The following is a 21,127-nucleotide window of genomic DNA, read 5'->3' as shown; positions in this document are numbered from 1 at the left end:
ATGTAGGTCAAGGACTCCCTCATTTCCAGTTCACTCCAAAATTCAAGTTCTTCTGGCAGGCAGGCTGGAAGGGGTGGGGCCTGCCCAGTGCTTAGGGCAAACCTCTTACATCTGTTGTCAATAAAGTTGCGGTCTGATTTCACAAAAATATTGGTTGCCATGTCTCTTATTCTTAGAATTGAGGAGGACAGAAGAGTGGGGGGGGGGATGCCTTGCTACACAAGCATATATTTCCCACAAAAGAGATACAAACCTTTTGATTCCTGGGAGGTCACTTGACTATCAATCTGTACTGCAATGTGATCCTTCAAGAGTAAAACTATACCCTGATAAAACTGAACTTCAACTTCCTAGTCAACTATACTTGTGGTTTTGCTGTTGGCTTTTATTTTAATCTCTACATCGAAACACTCAGCCTAGGCCAGACCAGTGTCAGTCCTAAAACCTTGGGCTTCTATCACACTAAGCTTTCAGTCATGTCTCTGTAGCACAGCAATGCAGATCTATGAGCAGCAAAAAAAACCCCTGTTTTTTAATAGTTATAAGGTTTTTCTGTCCTTCTATTGTCTGTATGCTCTATATAGAGCCAGTGTGGTGTAGTGGTTAAGAGCGGTGGACTCGTAATCTGGTGAACCGGGTTTGCTTCCCTGCTCCTCCACATGCAGCTGCTGGGTGACCTTGGGCCAGTCACACTTCTCTGAAGTCTCTCAGCCCCACTCACCTCACAGAGTGTTTGTTGTGGGGGAGGAAGGGAAAGGAGAATGTTAGCCGCTTTGAGACTCCTTAGGGGAGTGATAAAGCAGGATATCAAATCCAAACAACAACAACAACAACAACAACAACAACAACAACAACAACTCTTCTTCTTCTTCTTCTTCTTCTTCTTCTTCTTCTTCTTCTATATGTCTTTGTTAGGGTGTTTGGGGGTATGAGAATGTACTGATATCTTGTAAAGAACACACAGCAGCAGCAACAACAACAACAACCCTGTGATTTTGTGCAGGCTTTCCCTGATCCTTAAGATGAAACCCTGTCTTATCTGTAGGAAATCTTGTTCCCACAGAATCATAGAATCATAAAGTTGGAAAAGACCACGAGGATCAGCTAGTCCAACCACTGCAATACAGGAATCTTATACTCAAAGTGGGGTTGAACCCATGACCCTGAGATTATAAGTCTCATGCCCTACAAACTGAGCACAGAGTTGAACTCTGGAAGTCTAATGGTTAAGTGAGAATGTATCTCAGCTAGCTCTGTCATTAGGTGTTTATCATAGATCACATGAAAAAGGATACAATTACTGATCTGTTTTTATATGCAGTTTTATTATTAGTTATAAATTTTCCCCATTGATATAGGCTTGTTGTTTTTTTACATTGTACACCACATTATTAAGAGAAATAAAGGAACAATAAACTCCACCCTGCAAGTGTTTTGTTGTAAGGAAAATTTTGTGGCATGGTAAACATTTTAAATTGCCATTTCAACTCTTTCTTTCTTTGATACAAGTGAGGAGAGTAGATCAAAGGTTTCAACAGGATAGCACAAAACCATGCTTTGTATAAAGCCACATATGAATTTATCTGATATTTTAGAGGAAACAAAAATAGAAATGAAGGAAATAGGTTGAATAGGTTCAATATTTGAAACGTTAATGTTTTCTCCTTATTAGCTGCTCCTTTTTGTTCAGATCAGGCCTAAAAACAATAATGTAGCATTTAGGAGTAAAGATGCAGCTCAGCAAACCTGAGCCAGATGACAGGATGGAGAAGACCTCCACGGCCACCATGTATTTCCCTTGGGTGCTCAGGTAAGTTGGAACAAAGGACAGCCACACACTGCAGAAGACCAACATGCTGAAAGTGATGAACTTGGCTTCATTGAAACTGTCTGGCAGCTTCCTAGCTAAGAAGGCCACTGTGGAGCTGACAGTGGCTAGAAAGCCCATATAACCCAGGACACAATAGAACATGGTGACTGACCCTTCATTACATTCAATTATGATTTCTCCATACACTGAGTGACTGTCCAAATCTGGGAATGGGGGAGAAAAACCCAACCAAAGAGCACAAACAGCGACTTGGACGAGGGAGCAACACAATACGACAGAATGTGCCAATCTTTTCCCCACCCATTTCCGGAAAATGTTTCCTGGCTTGGAGGCCATGAAAGCCACAACCACTGTAATAGTCTTAGCCAAAACGGAAGAGACAGCAATCGAAAAGATGATGCCAAAAGCTGTTTGTCTGAGGAGGCAGGTGATCTTCTTGGGTTGTCCGATGAATAGCAAAGCACAGAGGAAGCAGAGGAGGAGAGAGGCAAGGAGAAGGTAGGTGAGGCTCCGATTGTTGGCTTTGACGATGGGAGTGTCTCGCTGCTTAATGAAGACTGCAAGCACCAGAGTTGTGATCAGGGCAAAGAGAAGAGCCAGAGAAGTCAAAGTAATGCCCAAAGTATCTTCAAAAGAAAGAAAATTTTGAATCTTGGGGATGCAGTGATCTCTACGATTATTAGGGAAGTGATCTTTGGGGCATCTGGTACAGTAATCCAGGTCTGTAAGAGAAATATAATATGCATATGGTAAAGATGTCCATAATTGTTCTCTCTCATAAGAGCCACTTTACTAAAAATCAACATAAATCCAGTGTTTAAATCTTCTGGATTCAGCATTGTCCACTAGGGACCTTTATCCAGCACTGAAGTGAGAAAATAAATCTATTGACTGAATAGACATCAAAATGGCAAATGAAATTCAGCATTAGCAGGTGTAAACTGCAGCAAAAATCCCAATTTCACATATTCATAAATTCAGTCGGATCTGGTGGTTATTGACTGTTGCTTTCTATTTCCCTCACTGAGCAGCAACTGCAGTCACAAGACATTGTTTTGCATTCCACAGTCCAAGTTACTGTTGGATTCCCCTGGGAATGGGAGACTGGATGTGATGTACACTGGTTTCCTGTTTTTCAGTGTTCTCTCGGTTTCTTTGTTAGAGAGACAGTTGCTTCTCTGCTCTTACAGAGGCAGGATGCATGTTTGTATGCTCTCAGCATAGCTTGTAAATAAAGTTAAAGAATGTAGCACATACTGCTTATCCTTCTGCTGTGTGGACTACTCTGCTTGGGCTCAAGATGAGATGAGCCTGTATCAGATTCAGATGGGCCGAAGCTGGTCAAAATCTCACACTGACTAGTAGTGAGATCTTTAAATTGTGGAGGATAGCTTGATGAAGAATCTAACCTAATATGTGGCACCTGTGTGTTAGGGAGTGTTAGGGAAATTATTGGAGAAAAACCAGTTAGCGTCATTATATAAATCTATAGAGTGACCACTCTTCGAATACTAATGTGGTGCTGGAAAAGTTTCTGAAAGGGGCATGTAAAATGATCAGAGGGTTGGAACAACTCCTTTTTGAGGAATGTTACAGTTGCAGTTTCTAACGTCAAAGAAAAAAAGACATGGGAAGGTGGAAACTAGAGTGTTTGGATTATGTGTGGTGTGAAGATTTGGAACCTAACAGGAAGATACCTCTTAGGTTTCTTTGCAGGTATTTATATTATTATTGTTGAGTTTGGGGGTTTGTGTGTGTAATTTTTTAATCTATTTTTTTGAAGGTGGAAATAAAAAAATAAATTATTTAATTGAGTACAAGACAAAAAGCAGGGTCCAGGATTGTTAAAGATAAATACTCTACAGCTATGCAACCCCCTGGAAGAATTGTATAGAGAAATAAATAAAATCTATCTTGTTGACAATTTCTAATTAATAATGAATGTTCTTGCATGCTCCAGGCTATTGTTTACTCCCTCCCAAACTAGACGTTATTACTCTAACCACAAACGAGAATATTCTGCAAGTGGCAGCAGCTAAATCTGAAGAACTCAAAAATGGTGATTGTTTACACATATATGTTCTACTACTATCCATACTTTTCATGACAAACGTATTTCTTATAAATATTTCTCCTACCCTCCTGGTTCGAAATCATATCTTCTGGACATGGAGAACAGTCATAGCAACAAAATTTCTTTCCCTCCTTTTTTTTCCTGCTGTACCCAGGATAGCACTGATCATTACATAAAGAGAATGGAGGTACCTATTCTTGAACAAAGGAAGGTTTTAGCATTAATTGTTTGGATTTCCTTTCTCTTCCAAATAATAAGCGATAAACAAAGGGCTGATGAAATGAAATATTAACATCTGTGATTGCACAAACGGTGAGTTAAGTGTAAGGAATGCTGTACCAAGTCTTAAGGTGGAGGTGGGTCTACTCCACCACAATAAAGGAGGGAATCTAATGCCGCCACCCCACCCAATTACTATGAAAGTTATCATTTGATATAAAGTGAGAAGTTTCCACACCTGAGACAGTTCTCTGTGCCATTCAAGTCTGTCTTCATTAATAGTGAGCACTTCACCCGGGGGAGCCTGAGGATCCAGCCTTCCCACTTTGACTTTGACATAAGAGTTATTTGGGAAAGTGACCAAGCTGGTAATGTCAAATCCAGCTACTATTTCTCTGTTTTCATTAAACATAATTTCATCACCAGCACTGTTGTTGAATAGAATGTCTCTAAACAATGAATGACTCTGGATGGGGAGAGAAAAAGAACTGAGAAGAAGAAGAAGGGTTTGAATTTGATATCCCGCTTTCTCACTACCCTAAGGAGTCTCAAAGCGGCTAACATTCTCCTTTCCCTTCCTCCCCCACAACAAACACTCTGTGAGGTGAGTGGGGCTGAGAGACTTCAGAGAAGTGTGACTGGCCCAAGGTCACCCAGCAGCTGCATGTGGAGGAGTGGAGACGAGAACCCGGTTCCCCAGATTACGAGTCCACCGCTCTTAACCACTACACCACACTGGCATGAGAAAATACCAAGACGTTGATTATTTTCAAAAATGTTATTCTGGGACACCCCACCACTGTACTGGAGAGCTTGCAGTCACAAGGACACTTTCCTTCATGTGTGGTGGGAGTGTGAAAAATGAACAACTTATTGACTATATTCATGAATATTTCTTCAATAACAAGCCCGTCTATAGCCCTGCACTTGGCTGTTAAAAGTGATCTAAATTTCACCCTTGTTTAGAAGGAGCTGCTAACTCTGCTGCTAGCTGCAGTCAAACTTGAAACTGGAAGTCTACATTGGGTTCCTTCCAGGAATGAATGGTGTTGGACATTAACCCATCATAGCAGGTTTTTGATGCTGTTTGGGCCTATGTTGTACATAACTTTCATGATAAAAAGTGTTCTATTATTCTGTACTTCATACCACATTGTTCCACCATACAGTTATATGTATGCAACTATTTTTCAACCTAGCAGTTTGAAAGCACCTCCGGGTGCAAGTAGATAAATAGGGACCGCTTACCAGCGGGAAGGTAAACGGCGTTTCCGTGTGCGGCTCTGGCTCGCCAGATGCGGCTTTGTCACGCTGGCCACGTGACCCGGAAGTGTCTCCGGACAGCGCTGGCCCCTGGCCTCTTAAGTGAGATGGGCGCACAACCCCAGAGTCTGTCAAGACTGGCCCGTACGGGCAGGGGTACCTTTACCTTTACCTTTACTATTTTTCAGTTAAAGGGTTATGGTAAGGGATAGCATCTCACTTATGGTACCAAGTGTGAAGTGCACCATGTGAACCCATGTCACTTCACAAAAAGTGGCAAAATCTTCCATCACCCTCCCCCCAAACTCCACTCTCCCTGAAAATAGATATTTAATTTTTTTTTATAAAAACAAAACAAAACTAAAACCTACCCTAAATATTTCTAGGGAGGATTGAAATTGATGAGCGGGACCAGGGGTTTAGACACATGTTCTAAATGGATTTCAGAGGCATTACCTTCCAGGGTTCCACTTTCCAAGGATGCAGCTTGCCTCCATTTTCCATTTGTCTGTAATTTAATCTGTATGAATGCATGATCTGTAAAGCATGTGCCACAGCATAGACAGCATTATAGATACTGTAGCTGTGACCTGTCATCTTCAACTGAAAAAATTGCCCAGGAAGGCTCTCCAGCCTCTCCTCACCACTACATGCTCCATCAATATCTGTGAAGCCATCAGAACCTGGAACAAAGCAGTCAAATGCTTGTTCCCAGAAATCTTTGATAAAACCATCTCCTTTAGCTTGAGTAGGTTTTAAAGTTTGAATATATTTTTGGAATCCTTGAACCTCATTTGAAGGAATTGTGAAGGAAATAGCACCATGGAACATTTGGATATCCCAGGTTTTTTGTAATATAAAGAGTGCAAAATCAATCTGGGCTGTTGTAATCCATACTTTCCCAAAATACGCAGTCTCATTATACTGAGACTCAGCTGCTAGAGACTTCTTTACCCCCAAGATAATGGCTGCCAACCATCTAATATTTGCAGTTTCTCCATATAGAACAATCACATTGGCTTTGCTGTTCTTGAAAACTGGCACGCTCTTCATAATGTATTTGTTCATTTCACTCATTTCCAATATTCTCATATAAATCGGAACTTTATTTGTGAAGGCTGAACAGATTCCATTCTTGGAAAGGATTGCTTCCATGACCTGCAAGAAATGTTCTCCACCAGCATCATCAAAAGTCATCAGCCCAACCCATTTCCATCTAAAATGCACTAGTAGCTCAACAATTCCTTGGTACTGGAGGGCTTCATTGGGCACCATGCGGTAAAAGGAAGGGAAAGCTGCTTGATCATTCATTGCTGGTTGAAATGAGCCATATGAAAACTAAAACAAAGAAAGAAACAGATTTTAACTGTAATAGCATCCTGAAGAATGAGCCAGGTTGTATTTTCCCTCTGCCTCTTTTCCAAAGCAAACTATTGGTCCAAAGAAGCAAGACAATATCCATATCCCAACACCAGATCTAAAACCTGGACAATACCATTTAATTGGATCTGTTCCTGGAAGTCACAGTCCTCTGCCAAGAAATAGAGGCACAAACAGAAGTATGGGTGTGCCCTTAGACTCCTTCCAGGAAAAGAAGAAGATTTTATTATCCCCTATGAATGCAACACATTGATCCTACCTGTGGAATCTTGTAAAGTCCTAAAATATCTGCCATCTGTGAGGATGTATCAGATCTAAGTCCACCAATGATGCCCATTAGATGTGTCTGAGTGTCACATTTGTAGTTGGGGGAAAACTGATGGAATTTGAAAATAAGATCCAGTGTGGTGCGGTAGGTCATCCTTGCATCATAGTAGCTATCATAGATGTGGAACCCAAGAGTGACATTGGGCAAGATGTTGGAATTCTTGTTGATCTCATGTACAGCAAATGCCAAGGCCAGGATGTGCTGGTAGAATTTTGGCACCATCCTGGAAACAGATTTACAAGCACTTCTTATGAGAAAAATCAACAGTACATTAAAATATGGTTCCACTGTGGTTTTAAGATAATTTAGCGGTCCAGTGAAAAGGAAAAGCTACAATTCCCATAAGGTGGTTGTGGTAAATACTTTTCGTAGGACAGAAAATGAAATTCACATCGGCTCACTTTTACTGGATTGTTTTCTTTATCATTTACTTTAATAGAACACTTACCCTCTGAAGATCTTGAAGTGTTTTGTTTTTTTTAAATCACTCGCTATTCCACCATGTAGCCCAAAGCTTCCAAACAAAAACATGGCAAGCCAAAGGCTTACATTGCCTAACAGACTTCTACAAAAATGACAAACCCATGCCGACACAAGAAATACAAAACAAACTAGCAGACACCCAAATACCCTAGCTGACCCAACAACAACTACACGACTTCTTAAATAATCCACCAATCATAGCAGCAGCCGACAACCTTTAAAAAACTTCTCCTGACAACAGAGGGACACAGCAAGAGGATTGTATCCACACTATTCAAAAGGGGACTCCAAGACCCTACAAAATCCCTCACCACAATTAAAGACCAATGGGAACCTGATATAGGTTATGAAATAAATCCTACCGAATGATCTTCACTGTGGTCTAAACCACCCTTTAAGTCCATCTCAGCCAAAAGAAGGAAACTCACTTTGTAACTACTTCATAGATGGTACCTAACACTTTGGAAGCAGGTGCTGACACACCCAGGAACTTCACCTAAATGCAGGGGAGGTTGCACCACTACAGGAACATATCTACAGATGTGGTGGGATTGCCACCAAATTCAATCCTTTTGGACATCATTCCTACAAGAAATATGCAAAATAACAAAACAGGTACAGTGGTACTTCAGCCAATCACCCATTCCCACCACCTTTCTGAGTAATACCCCTCCCCACCCTCTCACCATATATAAGGGTCTGGTGACTTCTGTTTCAGTGTATCTGAAGAAGTGTGCAAGCACATGAAAGCTCATACCAAGAACAAACTTAATTGGTCTCTAAGGTGCTACTGGACAATTTTTTTTATTTTTAAAATTTATATATTTATACATTATCTTTGTAACCGAAGCAGTCATAAATATGCTGAACAATACTGAACACTACTGAACAATACTGAACACATACAGAACAATATTAGAACTTACGAAGAATGGCTACCAAGCATATACATATAAGACCATCTCCACATCCCTGAAGCTCTAATGGGTTCATTGCCCCACAGTCGCTGGACCATTTAATACATCTCTCCCATCTTTCACCTGAGAAAGGGTCAGTTCAGAGCAGGCTGTCACCTGGAGAGGGGAAGCTATAATACTACTTTCACCCACTCAGTCCCAGCTCCTGATAAATAACCAATCAGCACTGGTAGTGACAGAGCTGGCTCAAGAGATTTTGGCATCTAGGTGAACCATAAAATGGCACACACACCTTCCCTGCCCGGGAAGAAGGGATGAGTGAAGATCTGCACCAGGAACAAGTGGGGAATAAATATCTACATCAGGATCTTCTGCCACTGTGGATCCTGCCATCTGAGGAAGTTACCTCACCTTGCCTCATGGGTGCGCCTGCCCTGGAAAGCTGACACAAACATCAGCCTCACACTCAAGTGGTCCTGAAGGGCACCATAAACTCAAGTTGTTGCAGCCAATCAGCAGCTATGCTCTTCTTCTCCACCAGCAATTTCAGTAAAGGGAAGGGTTGTGGCAATTGAATGTATGTTTGCTCAGAGGGAAACTGATAGAAGAACTTAACAAAAGTTACAAACTGATTTTTAAAGCACTTCATATATTTACTGAGATATTTCCAGGTGGGGGAAAATGGAGATCTCTTAAAAAGCAGCACATCTTTGATCATTGACCTGTTTTGTATGAATTTTAAAAAGATAGAGAAACAAGCCAATAAGAAGAGAGAGAAAATGCTTCTTCTTTGGTAAAATGGGAAGCCTCAGCAGGCAAGCCTATCACCTCAGCTGAGTGAAATCATCTCAATGATTCAAATGGGTTTCTAAAACAATGATATATCTAGTTAATGTCTTCTGGTCCTTGGGAACATTCACTCAGTCACAACAATTGATACTGTTCAATATAAACCAACCTTTGGTGATTCTAAAAGGATATAAACACCAAAATAAAAGCAAAGCTCACTTTTATGGTGTGTGGGAAAAATAATTTCTTACAGTTGGACACCAATCTCCTCCTCCAAAGGGTGTTTCAGGAAATCAACATCAGTTAAAAGGAAGTAGATATGAGACATTATTCCTCCAATGTGGATTTCACTTGACTGGTACCATTCATGCGGAATATGTACTGGATCATTCCCAGTGCAGTTGAAATTTTCTACTTTGGAAACCGTATGTGGTAGCAACAGCAAGAACAACATCTCAAACCTCGTCCTGATGGCCATAGGAAGCTCTGAACTGAGATTCCTTTCTGATGCTCTAGGGTATAGTTATTATTGCTAGCTTGGATTGAACAAATTAGCTCTGCTGCTGGTCTTTTTCGGAAATACACTTTTAGGGACCTGTATCTCGTATCTACCTTGCATTTACCATCAAGAGGGTGAATGTCCCTTCACATCAATTGCAAGACAATAATCTGCCTCTTGACCTGTTAGATCTCAAGCCTTGCCTCTCTCCAATCCCCCTGCCTGTAGCTGGCAATTTTACAGTGAGATGATATAAAGTCCTTTCAGGCATGCTTATTTTCTGCACCACCACCCCACTGAAAAGTCCCTGCAGAGTTGGCCAGATGAATAAAATACAGTAATTTGGGTAATTACAGGGTGACATTACTACTTGCCGATTCAAACATGTTTGTGAGATGTCAAATCAAACTTCTTCAGCTCTCTAGTTGGTCTTCAGCTGAGTGGTGACTTGAAAGTGACCCACAGTGACCACCAGGATAGAAAAGGTCTGGATACAGGGATATTTCTATTAGATTTGTTAAAGTTACAGTTGAACTCCTGCTCTCCAATGGCATTATGGCAAGTAACAAAGCCCCCTTGGTGATGTGTCATTTCCCACACTCCCTGCCCTGTTCCTTGTCCTCAATTTCCACTGGTTATCACTAGATAATTCCTCATATCAAAATAGTATGTATTTTGGAGTGATATATGATCACTCGAGTCCTCTAGCCTTTTATTAGTAGACTTTGTACTTATAAAATGAAATGTGAGCTATAAGCTATGAGCCAAGGGAGCTACGATTTTGAGAATGTATATGAGCACAAGTAACAAAATAGCAACCATTGTTTCCTTCACATGATTCAAAATGGCTTCCAATAGAGGGCTGGCATGACACAAAATGGCTGTTGTGTCTCTAAAGCACAAGTGCAAATTTGTAATTAAAGACTCACATATACACAAAAAATAGGAATGGGAAAATAAGGACACTATGGATTAGGCTGTTCAACATTTTACTTCCAAATTCTACAATTTACTGTACTTCACTAAGCAAACAGGAACAAAATTCAATACTGAGGAAGGCATTGCTCAAAAAGGCATATGAAGGTTTCATTCTACATAAATTTCACTGGCTGTTTGTTTTCTGTATGTGAGAAGAATGCTTCAAATATTTCAAAAGAATGGTCTGAAATCAGACATTGCACAGGGAAGCTGACTTTCACAGAAAACAAATTAAAATGAAGAAAATGATTTGAATATTTGAAACGTTAATGTATTCTCCTTATTAGCTGCTCCTTTTTGTTCAGATCAGGCCTAAAAACAATAATGTAGCATTTAGGAGTAAAGATGCAGCTCAGCAAACCTGAGCCAGATGACAGGATGGAGAAGACCTCCACGGCCACCATGTATTTCCCCTTGGTGCTCAGGTAAGTTGGAACAAAGGACAGCCACACACTGCAGAAGACCAACATGCTGAAAGTGATGAACTTGGCTTCATTGAAACTGTCTGGCAGCTTCCTAGCAAGGAAAGCCACTGTGAAGCTGACAATGGCTAGAAAGCCCATATAACCCAGGACACAGTAGAACATGGTGACTGACCCTTCATTACATTCAATTATGATTTCTCCATACACTGAGTGACTGTCCAAATCTGGGAATGGGGGAGAAAAACCCAACCAAAGAGCACAAACAGCGACTTGGACGAGGGAGCAACACAATACGACAGAATGTGCCAATCTTTTCCCCACCCATTTCCGGAAAATGTTTCCTGGCTTGGAGGCCATGAAAGCCACAACCACTGTAATAGTCTTAGCCAAAACGGAAGAGACAGCAATCGAAAAGATGATGCCAAAAGCTGTTTGTCTGAGGAGGCAGGTGATCTTCTTGGGTTGTCCGATGAATAGCAAAGCACAGAGGAAGCAGAGGAGGATAGAGGCAAGGAGAAGGTAGGTGAGGCTCCGATTGTTGGCTTTGACGATGGGAGTGTCTCGCTGCTTAATGAAGACCGCAAGCATCAGAGTTGTGATCAGGGCAAAGAGAAGAGCCAGAGAAGTCAAAGTAATGCCCAAAGTATCTTCAAAAGAAAGAAAACTTTGAATCTTGGGGATGCAGTGATCTCTACGATTATTAGGGAAGTGATCTTCGGGGCATCTGGTACAATAATCCAGGTCTGTAAGAGAAAGATGTGTGTGTGTGTGTGTGTGTGTGTGTGTGTATTAAAGATAACACCAGTAATCAGAAACAAGTTTCTATGAGTCCACCTAAATCAGTATTTGCAGTCTTGGTAATTGCTTCCAGGGATTAATTCTCATTCATTCTGCATAAGAAACATGCGGTTTGCCAGGGTTCTTTAACCCTATTGAGTAAAGAAAGACTTGTGGTGTGGCAGGCTATTTGGAGATAGGGAAAAGGGGTTGATTTCAATTGAGATTTCCTGAGCCTTCCCTTCCTTTTTACAGTATATAACAAAGAGTATATATATATAGACATATAACTATTACTATTCCCCCTCTTTGTCAGTGCTTTAGGCATCGTCAAAAGCTCACTAGACCCCTTGCCTGGCTCCTTTGCATTAAATCAGCCAAAGTGATCAAGCTTTCTATTGTGCAGATCTATGATTTTCTCCCCGTCCCCCCTCTTTTTGGTGGAGTTCCAAGATTTCATCAAATGATCAGTTGTTTTAAACATTATTAAAGGGCCATACAATATGCTGTTGGGTTTTTTTGTTTTGTTTTGTTTTTGCTGAAGCACCCTTCCCATCTCCTTCCCATCCAGAAAAACACTATTGAAAATAATCTACAGGCTAAATCTCATGCATCCGCCTCCAAGAACTGTCTATACTTTTCATTAGAAATATTTAAACATGTCTCCTACCTTCCTGTGTTGAGATCATTTCTTCTGGGCATGGATAACAATCGTAGCAACAAAATTTCATCCCCTCCTTCTTTTTTCTGCTGTACCCAGGATAGCATTTATCGTTACATAAGGAGAATGGAGGCACCTATACATTGATGAAGGAATAATTTTCCATGGAATTGTTTTTATTTTACAAAGAAGGGTTGATTAATTTTAAACATTAATATATGTGACTACAGAGACAGTGCAGAGAGTGTGGGCAATGCTTACTATTGGAATAAGAGGAAAACATCATAAACAAATCTCTGTCTATGTCAAACCCTGTACTATACTTTTTCAATAACTAGAAAATACCAAAAAAAATATATATGAAATTAGAAATAGCAAGACAAGATGGGCTAAAATATCTGCAGTCTCTTAGCCACCAGCACCAATCTTCTGCAGTGGCTTCTTGTTTGCTACGAAGCCAGGTTCAAAATCCAGGTCTAGGGACTTCCTGAACAAATATATCCCAGCTCAGTGTCTGTCAGAAGTCCCAGTTCTCAGCTTGGTAACACAGTCAGCATAGGTAATTAAAAAGGAGGATTTATTGCAAAAACAGATAGCTCCGGATGGCTCTAACAAAGCCTCCGTCATCATTACTCAAAATGACCCTTCTGAAGAATCCTGAAGAATCCTTCCTTTGATGTTAGAAGATATTGAACTTATGAACCTTACGTCTCTTGTTTTGCTTCCTGTCTAACAGCCCACCCCTTTGCCGATTCTCCACACTTATTGGATTAGCTCCAGCCTCTTCCTTTTCTGACAGGCTACCCATGTCTCTATTCCCTCCTGCTTGAATTTCCTGAGAGCTTTGGCTGCGCTCCAGCCCGTTCCCAGTTGTTCACTTGGCAACCGGCATTCTTATGCTCGGAGGAGACAAATCTGAGCCTCTCTGTTCTGCTGCAGGCTGTAACGTTCCACTAGGAGCTGGTGCATTCCTGACAGTGTCACTGGTTGTCCCCCACATTGATTCAGTTGATACTGACAAGAAATTGAGTGCCATTGGCCCAGCCTTGTAGAACACTCTTCCAATGGAGATTCAGAATGCAGCTTCTATATTGACCTTTAAATGCATACTGAAAACTTTTATTCGGACGCTTTCTGTAATGGTTTCTGATCTGATGATGGTGATGGCATGATGGTTTTTATTCTGTATATATAAACTTCAGTTCTTTTCAATGAAATTGAGGTATACAGTGGTACCATGGGTTAAGAACTTAATTCATTCTGGAGGTCTGTTCTTAACCTGAAACTGTTCTTAACCTGAGGTACCACTTTAGCTAATGGGGCCTCCCACTGCCGCCACCACACGATTTCTGTTCTCATCCTGAAGCAAAGTTCTTAACCCGAGGTACTATTTCTGGGTTAGCGGAATCTGTAACCTGAAGCGTCTGTAACCTGAAGCGTCTGTAACCCGAGGTACCACTGTACAAGCATTTTAATAAATAATTAAAGAGTTTTCACAATTAATATATTCCTTAGGGCGGCATTTCTCTAGTAATGATATCGCTCATTATATATTTGTGTGTGTGTGTTTGTGTATAATTGTAGGCTGCCTTTTTCTATTAAAAAAAAACCAGCAAGGTGATTGACAGCATGCAAAATTACTCTAAGTTCAAAAACAAACCAACAAATTACCACCCTTACTGAAGATACGTTGTGATTTATTAATTGGAGTAATGTGCTAATATTATGCCAAGCCAATGAATGTCATTGATTGTATGAAACAAAATTTGTAGCCATTTATTTTAAACGGATGCCAGCCCATGGATGGATGTCAATGATATCATACGAGATGCTCTGCCAATGCTCTGCACCTGAGACAAGTCTCTGTGCCACTGAAGTTTTTCCTCATTGATGGTGAGTGCTTTGTCCGGAGCAGCCTGAGGATCCAGCCTTCCCACTTTGATTCTGACATAGGAATTGTTTGGGAAGGTGACTATGTTTGTAACATCAAATCCAGCTACAAATTCCCCATGTTCATTGAACATAATTTTGTCTCCAACAGTGTTGTTGAGTGGGTTGTTCCTAAGCAATGAATGGAGCTACATGGGGAGAGAAATAGAACAGAGAGCCCCATCAGAGACAGAATATTCTCAGCAAGATATACACAAACCATTTCCAGCTCATGCTAAGCATATCTGCTCAGAAATATATCCTAGTAAATTAATTGGGGCTAATTCAATTTCCTTAGGTAAGAACAAAGTAATACACAATAGTTGGGTTTCCCCCCATCTGAGAGCTGTGTCGTTTTGTGGGAACACCTTCCTAGGAATATGTTGCCAGTGGCAGTAGAGCTAAGTGGCAAAAGTGGGCATACACAAAGCAGTTTACAAAAAGATGAGACAAGGAAATCAAGGAAAAATTACTGCCCAACTTTAAAACACACTAAAGTTAAAATACTGAAACAGATTCAAATTACCTTAACTTTCTAAGCACCTGAGCAAGTTTGTCTAAACCAGGCATGTCCAAAGTCTGTTTTGGGGGGCTAATCCGGCCCACCAGCCAGTTTAATCTGGCCCCTGTGGCAGTTTATTTCCTGGGGTAAAATCCTAAAAAAAAAACACCTTAACAACTTCAATCCTAAAAGAAGCTTGACAACTCCAAACCCCCAAAAAGGTCAACAACTTTGGTTGGCCCTTTGGTTGGCCCCCACGGCCCTTCACTTCATCAAATCTGACCACCTTTGAAAAAAAGTTTGGACACCACTGGTCTAAACAATATATGGAAACTACAGAAAGGAAATTGATGTGATGAGTCTGACTAGCTGCTTGGACCTATTTTTTGAAGACAGCTAAAAACTAAATCCATGCATACTATTCTATGTGCCACTATAATACTCTAGCCCAAGTCATAGATGTTTGTGAGTGTGGAGGCATTTACCTGCCAGGGCTCCACTTGCCAAGAATGCAGCTTGCCTCTACTTTCAATTTTTCTGTGGTTGGAGCTAGCTGAGTATTTGACACGTAAGGCATGGACTACAGCATAAACAGCATTATAGATGCTATAGCTATGGCCTGTCATCTTCAACTGAAAAAATTGCGCAGGAAGGTCCTCCAGCCTCTCCTCACCAGTACATGCTCCATCAATATCTGTAGAGCCACCAGAATTTGTAACAAAGCAGTCAAACGCTTGCTCCCAGAAATCTTTGATAAAGCCATCCCCTTTTGATTGGGTAGGACTCATACTCTGAACAAATGTTTGGAAACCTGGAATGTCTTTTGAAGGAATTGTGAAGGAGATGGCTCCGTGGAACACCTGGATATCCCAGTTTCTTTGGAATAGAAAGAGTGCCAAATCAATCTGGGCTGTCGTAATCCATACTTTCCCAAAAGGTGCCTTTGCATTGTAGTAAAGATTACCAGCAAGAGACTCTTTGATCCCAAAGATAATGGCAGCCAACCACCTGAGGTTTGACGTTTTCCCATATATAACAATTACATTGGCTTTACTGTCCCTAAAAATAGGAATACTTTCCAATATGTATTTGTTCATATCGCCCATTTCCAATATACGGATATTAGCTGGAACTTTGTTTGTGAAGGCTGAGCAGATGCCATTCTCGGAAAGCATGGCTTCTATAGTCTGCAGGAAATGCTGTCCCCCATCATCATCAAAACTCATCAAACCAATCCATTTCCATTTGAAATGCAGAAGTAACTGGACAATCCCTTGGTACTGAAGAGATTCGTTGGGAACCATGCGGTAAAAGGAGGGGAACCCAATGTGATCATTCACTGCTGGGTGAAATGAGCCATAAGAAAACTAAAATATAAAAAAGTAATGGACAGGTATTTATCTGAAGACTCTGTAAGGAATCCCTGCTATCCAACACTTATCATTTCCTGGTTTTATTCTTGCAGTAAATTCTAGATGCATATTTTTTATTATTTCCAAGGCCAGAGTCAGTAGTTGGAATTGCACCCAGAAACAAATGTTCCGTTCTACGTAGTGTGCACCTCTAAACAAACATCAGACTGGTGTCCAGCCTGTGGGTTCTGTATATTTGTTCAATAGCAGTCCCATACAGATTGTATTGCAATAATCTACTCAGGAAATTATGAAAGCATGAAGGAGAGTGGCAAGCTAATCATTAGTCAAGCAGCCAAGAGAGCTAGAGAGTTCTTGGGGGGGGGGAATACCACCTGGGCATTCAGAATCAGACTTCTTGCCATGTTACCTCCAAGGTGAGGCAGCCAGGCTTATCTAATAAGACTGTCCTCCAGCTCCATGATCAGTTTAACTACCCTACCACCTTCCCCATCTTCCATGATTTCATGTATTTATTGACCTCAATCCATCCTCTTACTCACAACACACATTTTCTGAGGGCATTTGTAGGAGAGTTTTGTTATTAGTGATTGTTGTTTATGGATTGTGCTTCTGATAGATTCCGGTTTACTTGTTGGCATCCATCTTCCTTGAGAGACAATGGGTTGAAGCCAAACCACTGTGTGAGCAACACCAAAGTGACCTCCCCAGGTTGCAAGCCTGGGCAGTGTATATGGAGGTCGTGGGCTGCCTAGATGACAAGCCCCCCCTCTTGGCCATGCTGTTGTGGTCCAAAGGAAAGCAGAGCAAGGTGTTTTTGTTTGTCTATTTGTTCTGAATATGGGCTACCTTCCCAGGTTGACAATCCCCATCTGCCCCTTTATTTACTAGTTTTATTATAAACCATTGCATGGACTGTGGAAAAAAATGGAATATAAATCTAAAAATAAAATATTCATCATTTTGAAAATACTTCCCCATGAACTCCATACCTGCGGAATCTTGTAACGTCCCAAGACATCTGCCATCTGTGAGGAGGTATCAGACCGAAGTCCACCAATGACCCCCATTAGGTGTGTTCTGCTGCCACATTTGTAATTTGGAAGAAAATGGGGTGATTTGAAGAGCAGCTCCAGAGTGGTACGGTAGGTCATCCTTGCATTGTAATAGCTATCATCAATGTGCAACCCAATAGTGGTGTTGTGCAAGATATTGGGAAACTCGTTGATCTCTTTTATGGCGAATGCCAAGGCCATGATGTGCTGATAAAACTTTGGGACCATCCTACAAAATAGAGAAATACATGCTCATCATTAGAGGGAGAAATCAACATGTTATCCATGTAGTGTTCAACTCTAACTCGCTGGTGCTGAGCTGCAGATACTATAACATGAAGGTGAGATCCATCAAATATAGTTTCACAAATGATACATTCTCTTGCCATCAATACAAAGTGGGGTGGGGTGGGACGTGTACCTGTTCATGAGAGCTGGCAAATTGCTTTGGTCCAGGAGCCAGATTGCCCAAATGGAACCATTTTTGTTGGAGGGTGTGTGTGACACATACCAGAAATCGTTGAGGCAACGCCCTCCTACAATTCAACATTCTCAACCCAGAGAGTATTTTCATTTTCACCATAGATTTTTGTTATTGAAAAGTTTGAAGAAGAAAGGAAACCAACACTCTTCATCAGAGCTGGTCCAGCAGAAAAATGCAGGGGGGGGGGGGAATCAATGATATACAAGTCCATTCTTACAACTGTAGAAAACCTCAAACTTCATGATGAAATTTCATTCTGAAAAGTTGTGTGCATGTAGTTGCAAAATGCATGGGCAACTTTTAAAAAATATGCACAAGAAACACAAGTCTGCTGAAATGTTTCCCCTCTGTTTTTACTTTATTTCAACAGATCTTCCTGAAGAAGCCGTAATTTTAAAACAAATGAAACAACTCTGGAAGCAAATAAATTAATAGGTATCATAGCCATCCCATATATGATTTAGCTTATATGACATAACCGGAGAAGAGTGAAATTGTCTTTTAGAAATTTAACAACTCAAAGGTCCTGTTATTAATGCCCTTTATTGTTGTGTACTTCATTAATTTGAAATAAACTTAATTTGGAGACAGTAGCAAAATACATGAAATCTATAAGCACACAGTTTTGCAATCTCCAACATCTACTCCCTTTCCCCTGAAAATATCCTGTGAAGTTTGGAAGAAAGTGAGAAGGTGGTGTTTGTTCATTGACAGTTCTTGCTTCAAATCTGATAAAGGGCACCTTCACTTTATTCGTTCCATTGCGTTCTTAGAACATTTTTTTTTTGGTTGGTTGTTTTGGAAAGCCTAATCCGGAAGATACATTTCTTTAAAACTGTTTTATCTTATGGCTTACTTTACTTAGCTTTGAATGTTTTTAAATATCTGTTTTAAGTGATTTTAAATACGATTTTAATGTTCGTTTTCTGTATTTTATTAAAATCAAACAGTATATAAATTTTGAATGAAAAAAATGTCAGGTACCAACAGCAAATGCATTTATTAATACCTTTCTATTTTATTTGAATCAAAATTTTAAGACACACCTATTTACCCTGGCCTTTGACAACTGAAACAGAGATTCTTGTGACTGTAATTTATTTTAATCTGTTTAATATATATATATATATATATATATATATATATATATATATATATATATTAAAAAATTGCAACCTGCCTTGGATCTTTAGAGTAAAAGATGAGTCAGAAATCTACCTAATTAATCATTCATAGACATAAAAACGTAAATAAAAGCCAAAATAAAAGCCAACCTCTCTTCAAGGGTGCATGGGAAAAATGATTTCTTACAGATGGGCATTAATCTCTTCCTCTGAAGGGTGCATCTGGAAGGAAAGTTCAGATAAAAGGAAGATGAGATGAGACATTATTCCGCCAATGATTATTTTGCTTGGTTGATACCATTCCTGTGAAATGTGCCCAGGATTATTTCCTTTGCATTGACAATCTAATACTTTGCAGGTCATATGAGGTAGCAATAGCAACAGTAACATCACAGTGCTCATCTTCCTGATAGAGAGAGTGCCAAATGTAATTTCCTCCACACGCTCTACAGCATGGTTAACCTTGCAAGCCTAGCTTGAACAAGATGACTTAGATGGCTGCCTGCTCTGAAAAGATATATCGTTTGACCTATGTCCAGCTTATATTTAATATTTAGCAGGTGAACAAAGCATGTCTTGAATGCCAGTTGGGAACCTGACCAACACAACTCATAGGTGGAACTATCTGCCTTCAATTTCACATGTCTCAAGTCCCTAACTGTATCTGGCAATGGCACAGTGTGGTTATAAAATCATATCAATATGAGTTGTTTTTTCAAGGGGGGTCGCCTGTTGTCTTCTGGAAAACCCCAGAGCTTTGGCCAGCTGAATCAAACATAGTAATTTGGATAATTACAGAGGAGATAATCAGTATAACAAAATATTTGTGTGGTGGGTGGCATCATCCATAGCAGGCCGGCTGATGCAAAAATAGTTGTGGAAATGTCACTCAGCCCTAGTGGGACAGCAACTGAGCAGTGAGTTGAGGATGACCTATAGTGACTTCGATTATGGAATTAGTCTGCCACAATTTATTGTTTGTACTAGAAATGGCAATGGTACAATTTGCCTCCTCTTCTCCACTAACTTTAAAGTGAATTACAGCTATCTCTGTGATGTGTAACCTAAATGATTCCTCACTCTACACTTGCTCCTAAGTTCCCACTGTGCAGTTCAAAACAAATCATTGTTTCAGATTAACATATAAGCAACGGAGGCTTCTAGGATTTTATTAGGAAGGCTTTGCAGGTCAGTTTTATAATAAAAGTAAAGAAGCTGAGGGCCAAATCCTGAGGGCGATATCACTGATTAGGTGCATATTTGCAAGTACTCAGAGGACACTGATGGCTTTATATGAAAGACAGGATAAATATTTCTATTTCTTTTCTTTTCTGGGGTGACCTCCTTCACTGAGTCCTTTCATGTTTTGAGATTGGCAACCCAATTTGTACCAATGCAAAATCACGAATCAAGTGTGCAATATTGGCCCATAAATGAACAATGAACTGGGAGTCAATTCAACCACTGGTCCTGTTAGCTAGGGATCATGGGACTTGTAGGCCAAAAACATCTGGAGGCCCGAGTTTGAGGAAGTCTGATTTAAGTTTATGAAACAAACAAACAAACAAACAAACAAACAAACAATAAATCTTAATTTCACAGGTACAGTAGTTATGTTTGGATATCATCATGGCAGATCCAAATACTTACTAGATGGACAAGTAACTAAAAAAGTGAGAAAAGTCAAACTATATTTTTATATTAGTTTATAAACCAGGCTTCCTCAACCTCGGCCCTCCAGATATTTTGAGACTACAATTCCCATCTTCCCTGACCACTGGTCCTGCTAGCTAGGGATCATTGGAGTTGTAGGACAAAAAACATCTGGAGGGCTGAGGTTGAGGAAGCCTGTTATAAACTAATAAACTGTCTCTCCCTCTCCATAAACCAGTCCTTTCTCTCTCTCAGGAGCCAGTCGGAGCACACTGGACTTCTGTCTCTCTCTCTTGATTGACCAAAATCAATCCTATGATCGACCGGTTGATTGTGATTGACACATTGGACATGCCTGATTTAGGAGACTAGGCTAGTTTCAC

The 21,127-nt window shown here is 40.4% G+C and overlaps 3 protein-coding genes across 3 annotated transcripts in view; 1 reads left to right on the top strand and 2 right to left on the bottom strand.

Annotated features, from left to right (window-relative positions):
- Nucleotides 1-21,127, top strand: part of LOC307205699 (uncharacterized protein) — a 330,448-nt gene that overhangs the window by 214,138 nt on the left and 95,183 nt on the right. The gene's annotated exons all lie outside the window — the stretch shown is intronic.
- Nucleotides 1,652-7,317, bottom strand: LOC307205225 (vomeronasal type-2 receptor 26-like; the record flags this gene model as incomplete). The annotated part of the gene is made up of 5 exons (XM_079957421.1): nt 1,652-2,553; nt 3,970-4,096; nt 4,363-4,590; nt 5,844-6,725; nt 7,027-7,317. The coding sequence occupies 5 exons, from the start codon at nt 7,315-7,317 to the stop codon at nt 1,652-1,654; spliced, it is 2,430 nt and encodes an 809-aa protein (XP_079813547.1).
- LOC307205224 (vomeronasal type-2 receptor 26-like) lies at nt 11,028-19,355 on the bottom strand (the record flags this gene model as incomplete). The annotated part of the gene is made up of 6 exons (XM_079957420.1): nt 11,028-11,929; nt 12,634-12,760; nt 14,475-14,702; nt 15,541-16,422; nt 17,421-17,712; nt 19,279-19,355. 6 exons carry the CDS (start codon nt 19,353-19,355, stop codon nt 11,028-11,030), a joined length of 2,508 nt encoding a protein of 835 aa, XP_079813546.1.

This window comes from Podarcis cretensis, assembly GCF_951804945.1.
Source record: "Podarcis cretensis genome assembly, chromosome: 16".
Classification (NCBI taxonomy): domain Eukaryota; kingdom Metazoa; phylum Chordata; class Lepidosauria; order Squamata; family Lacertidae; genus Podarcis; species Podarcis cretensis.
This window is presented reverse-complemented; position numbering and strand designations above follow the sequence as displayed.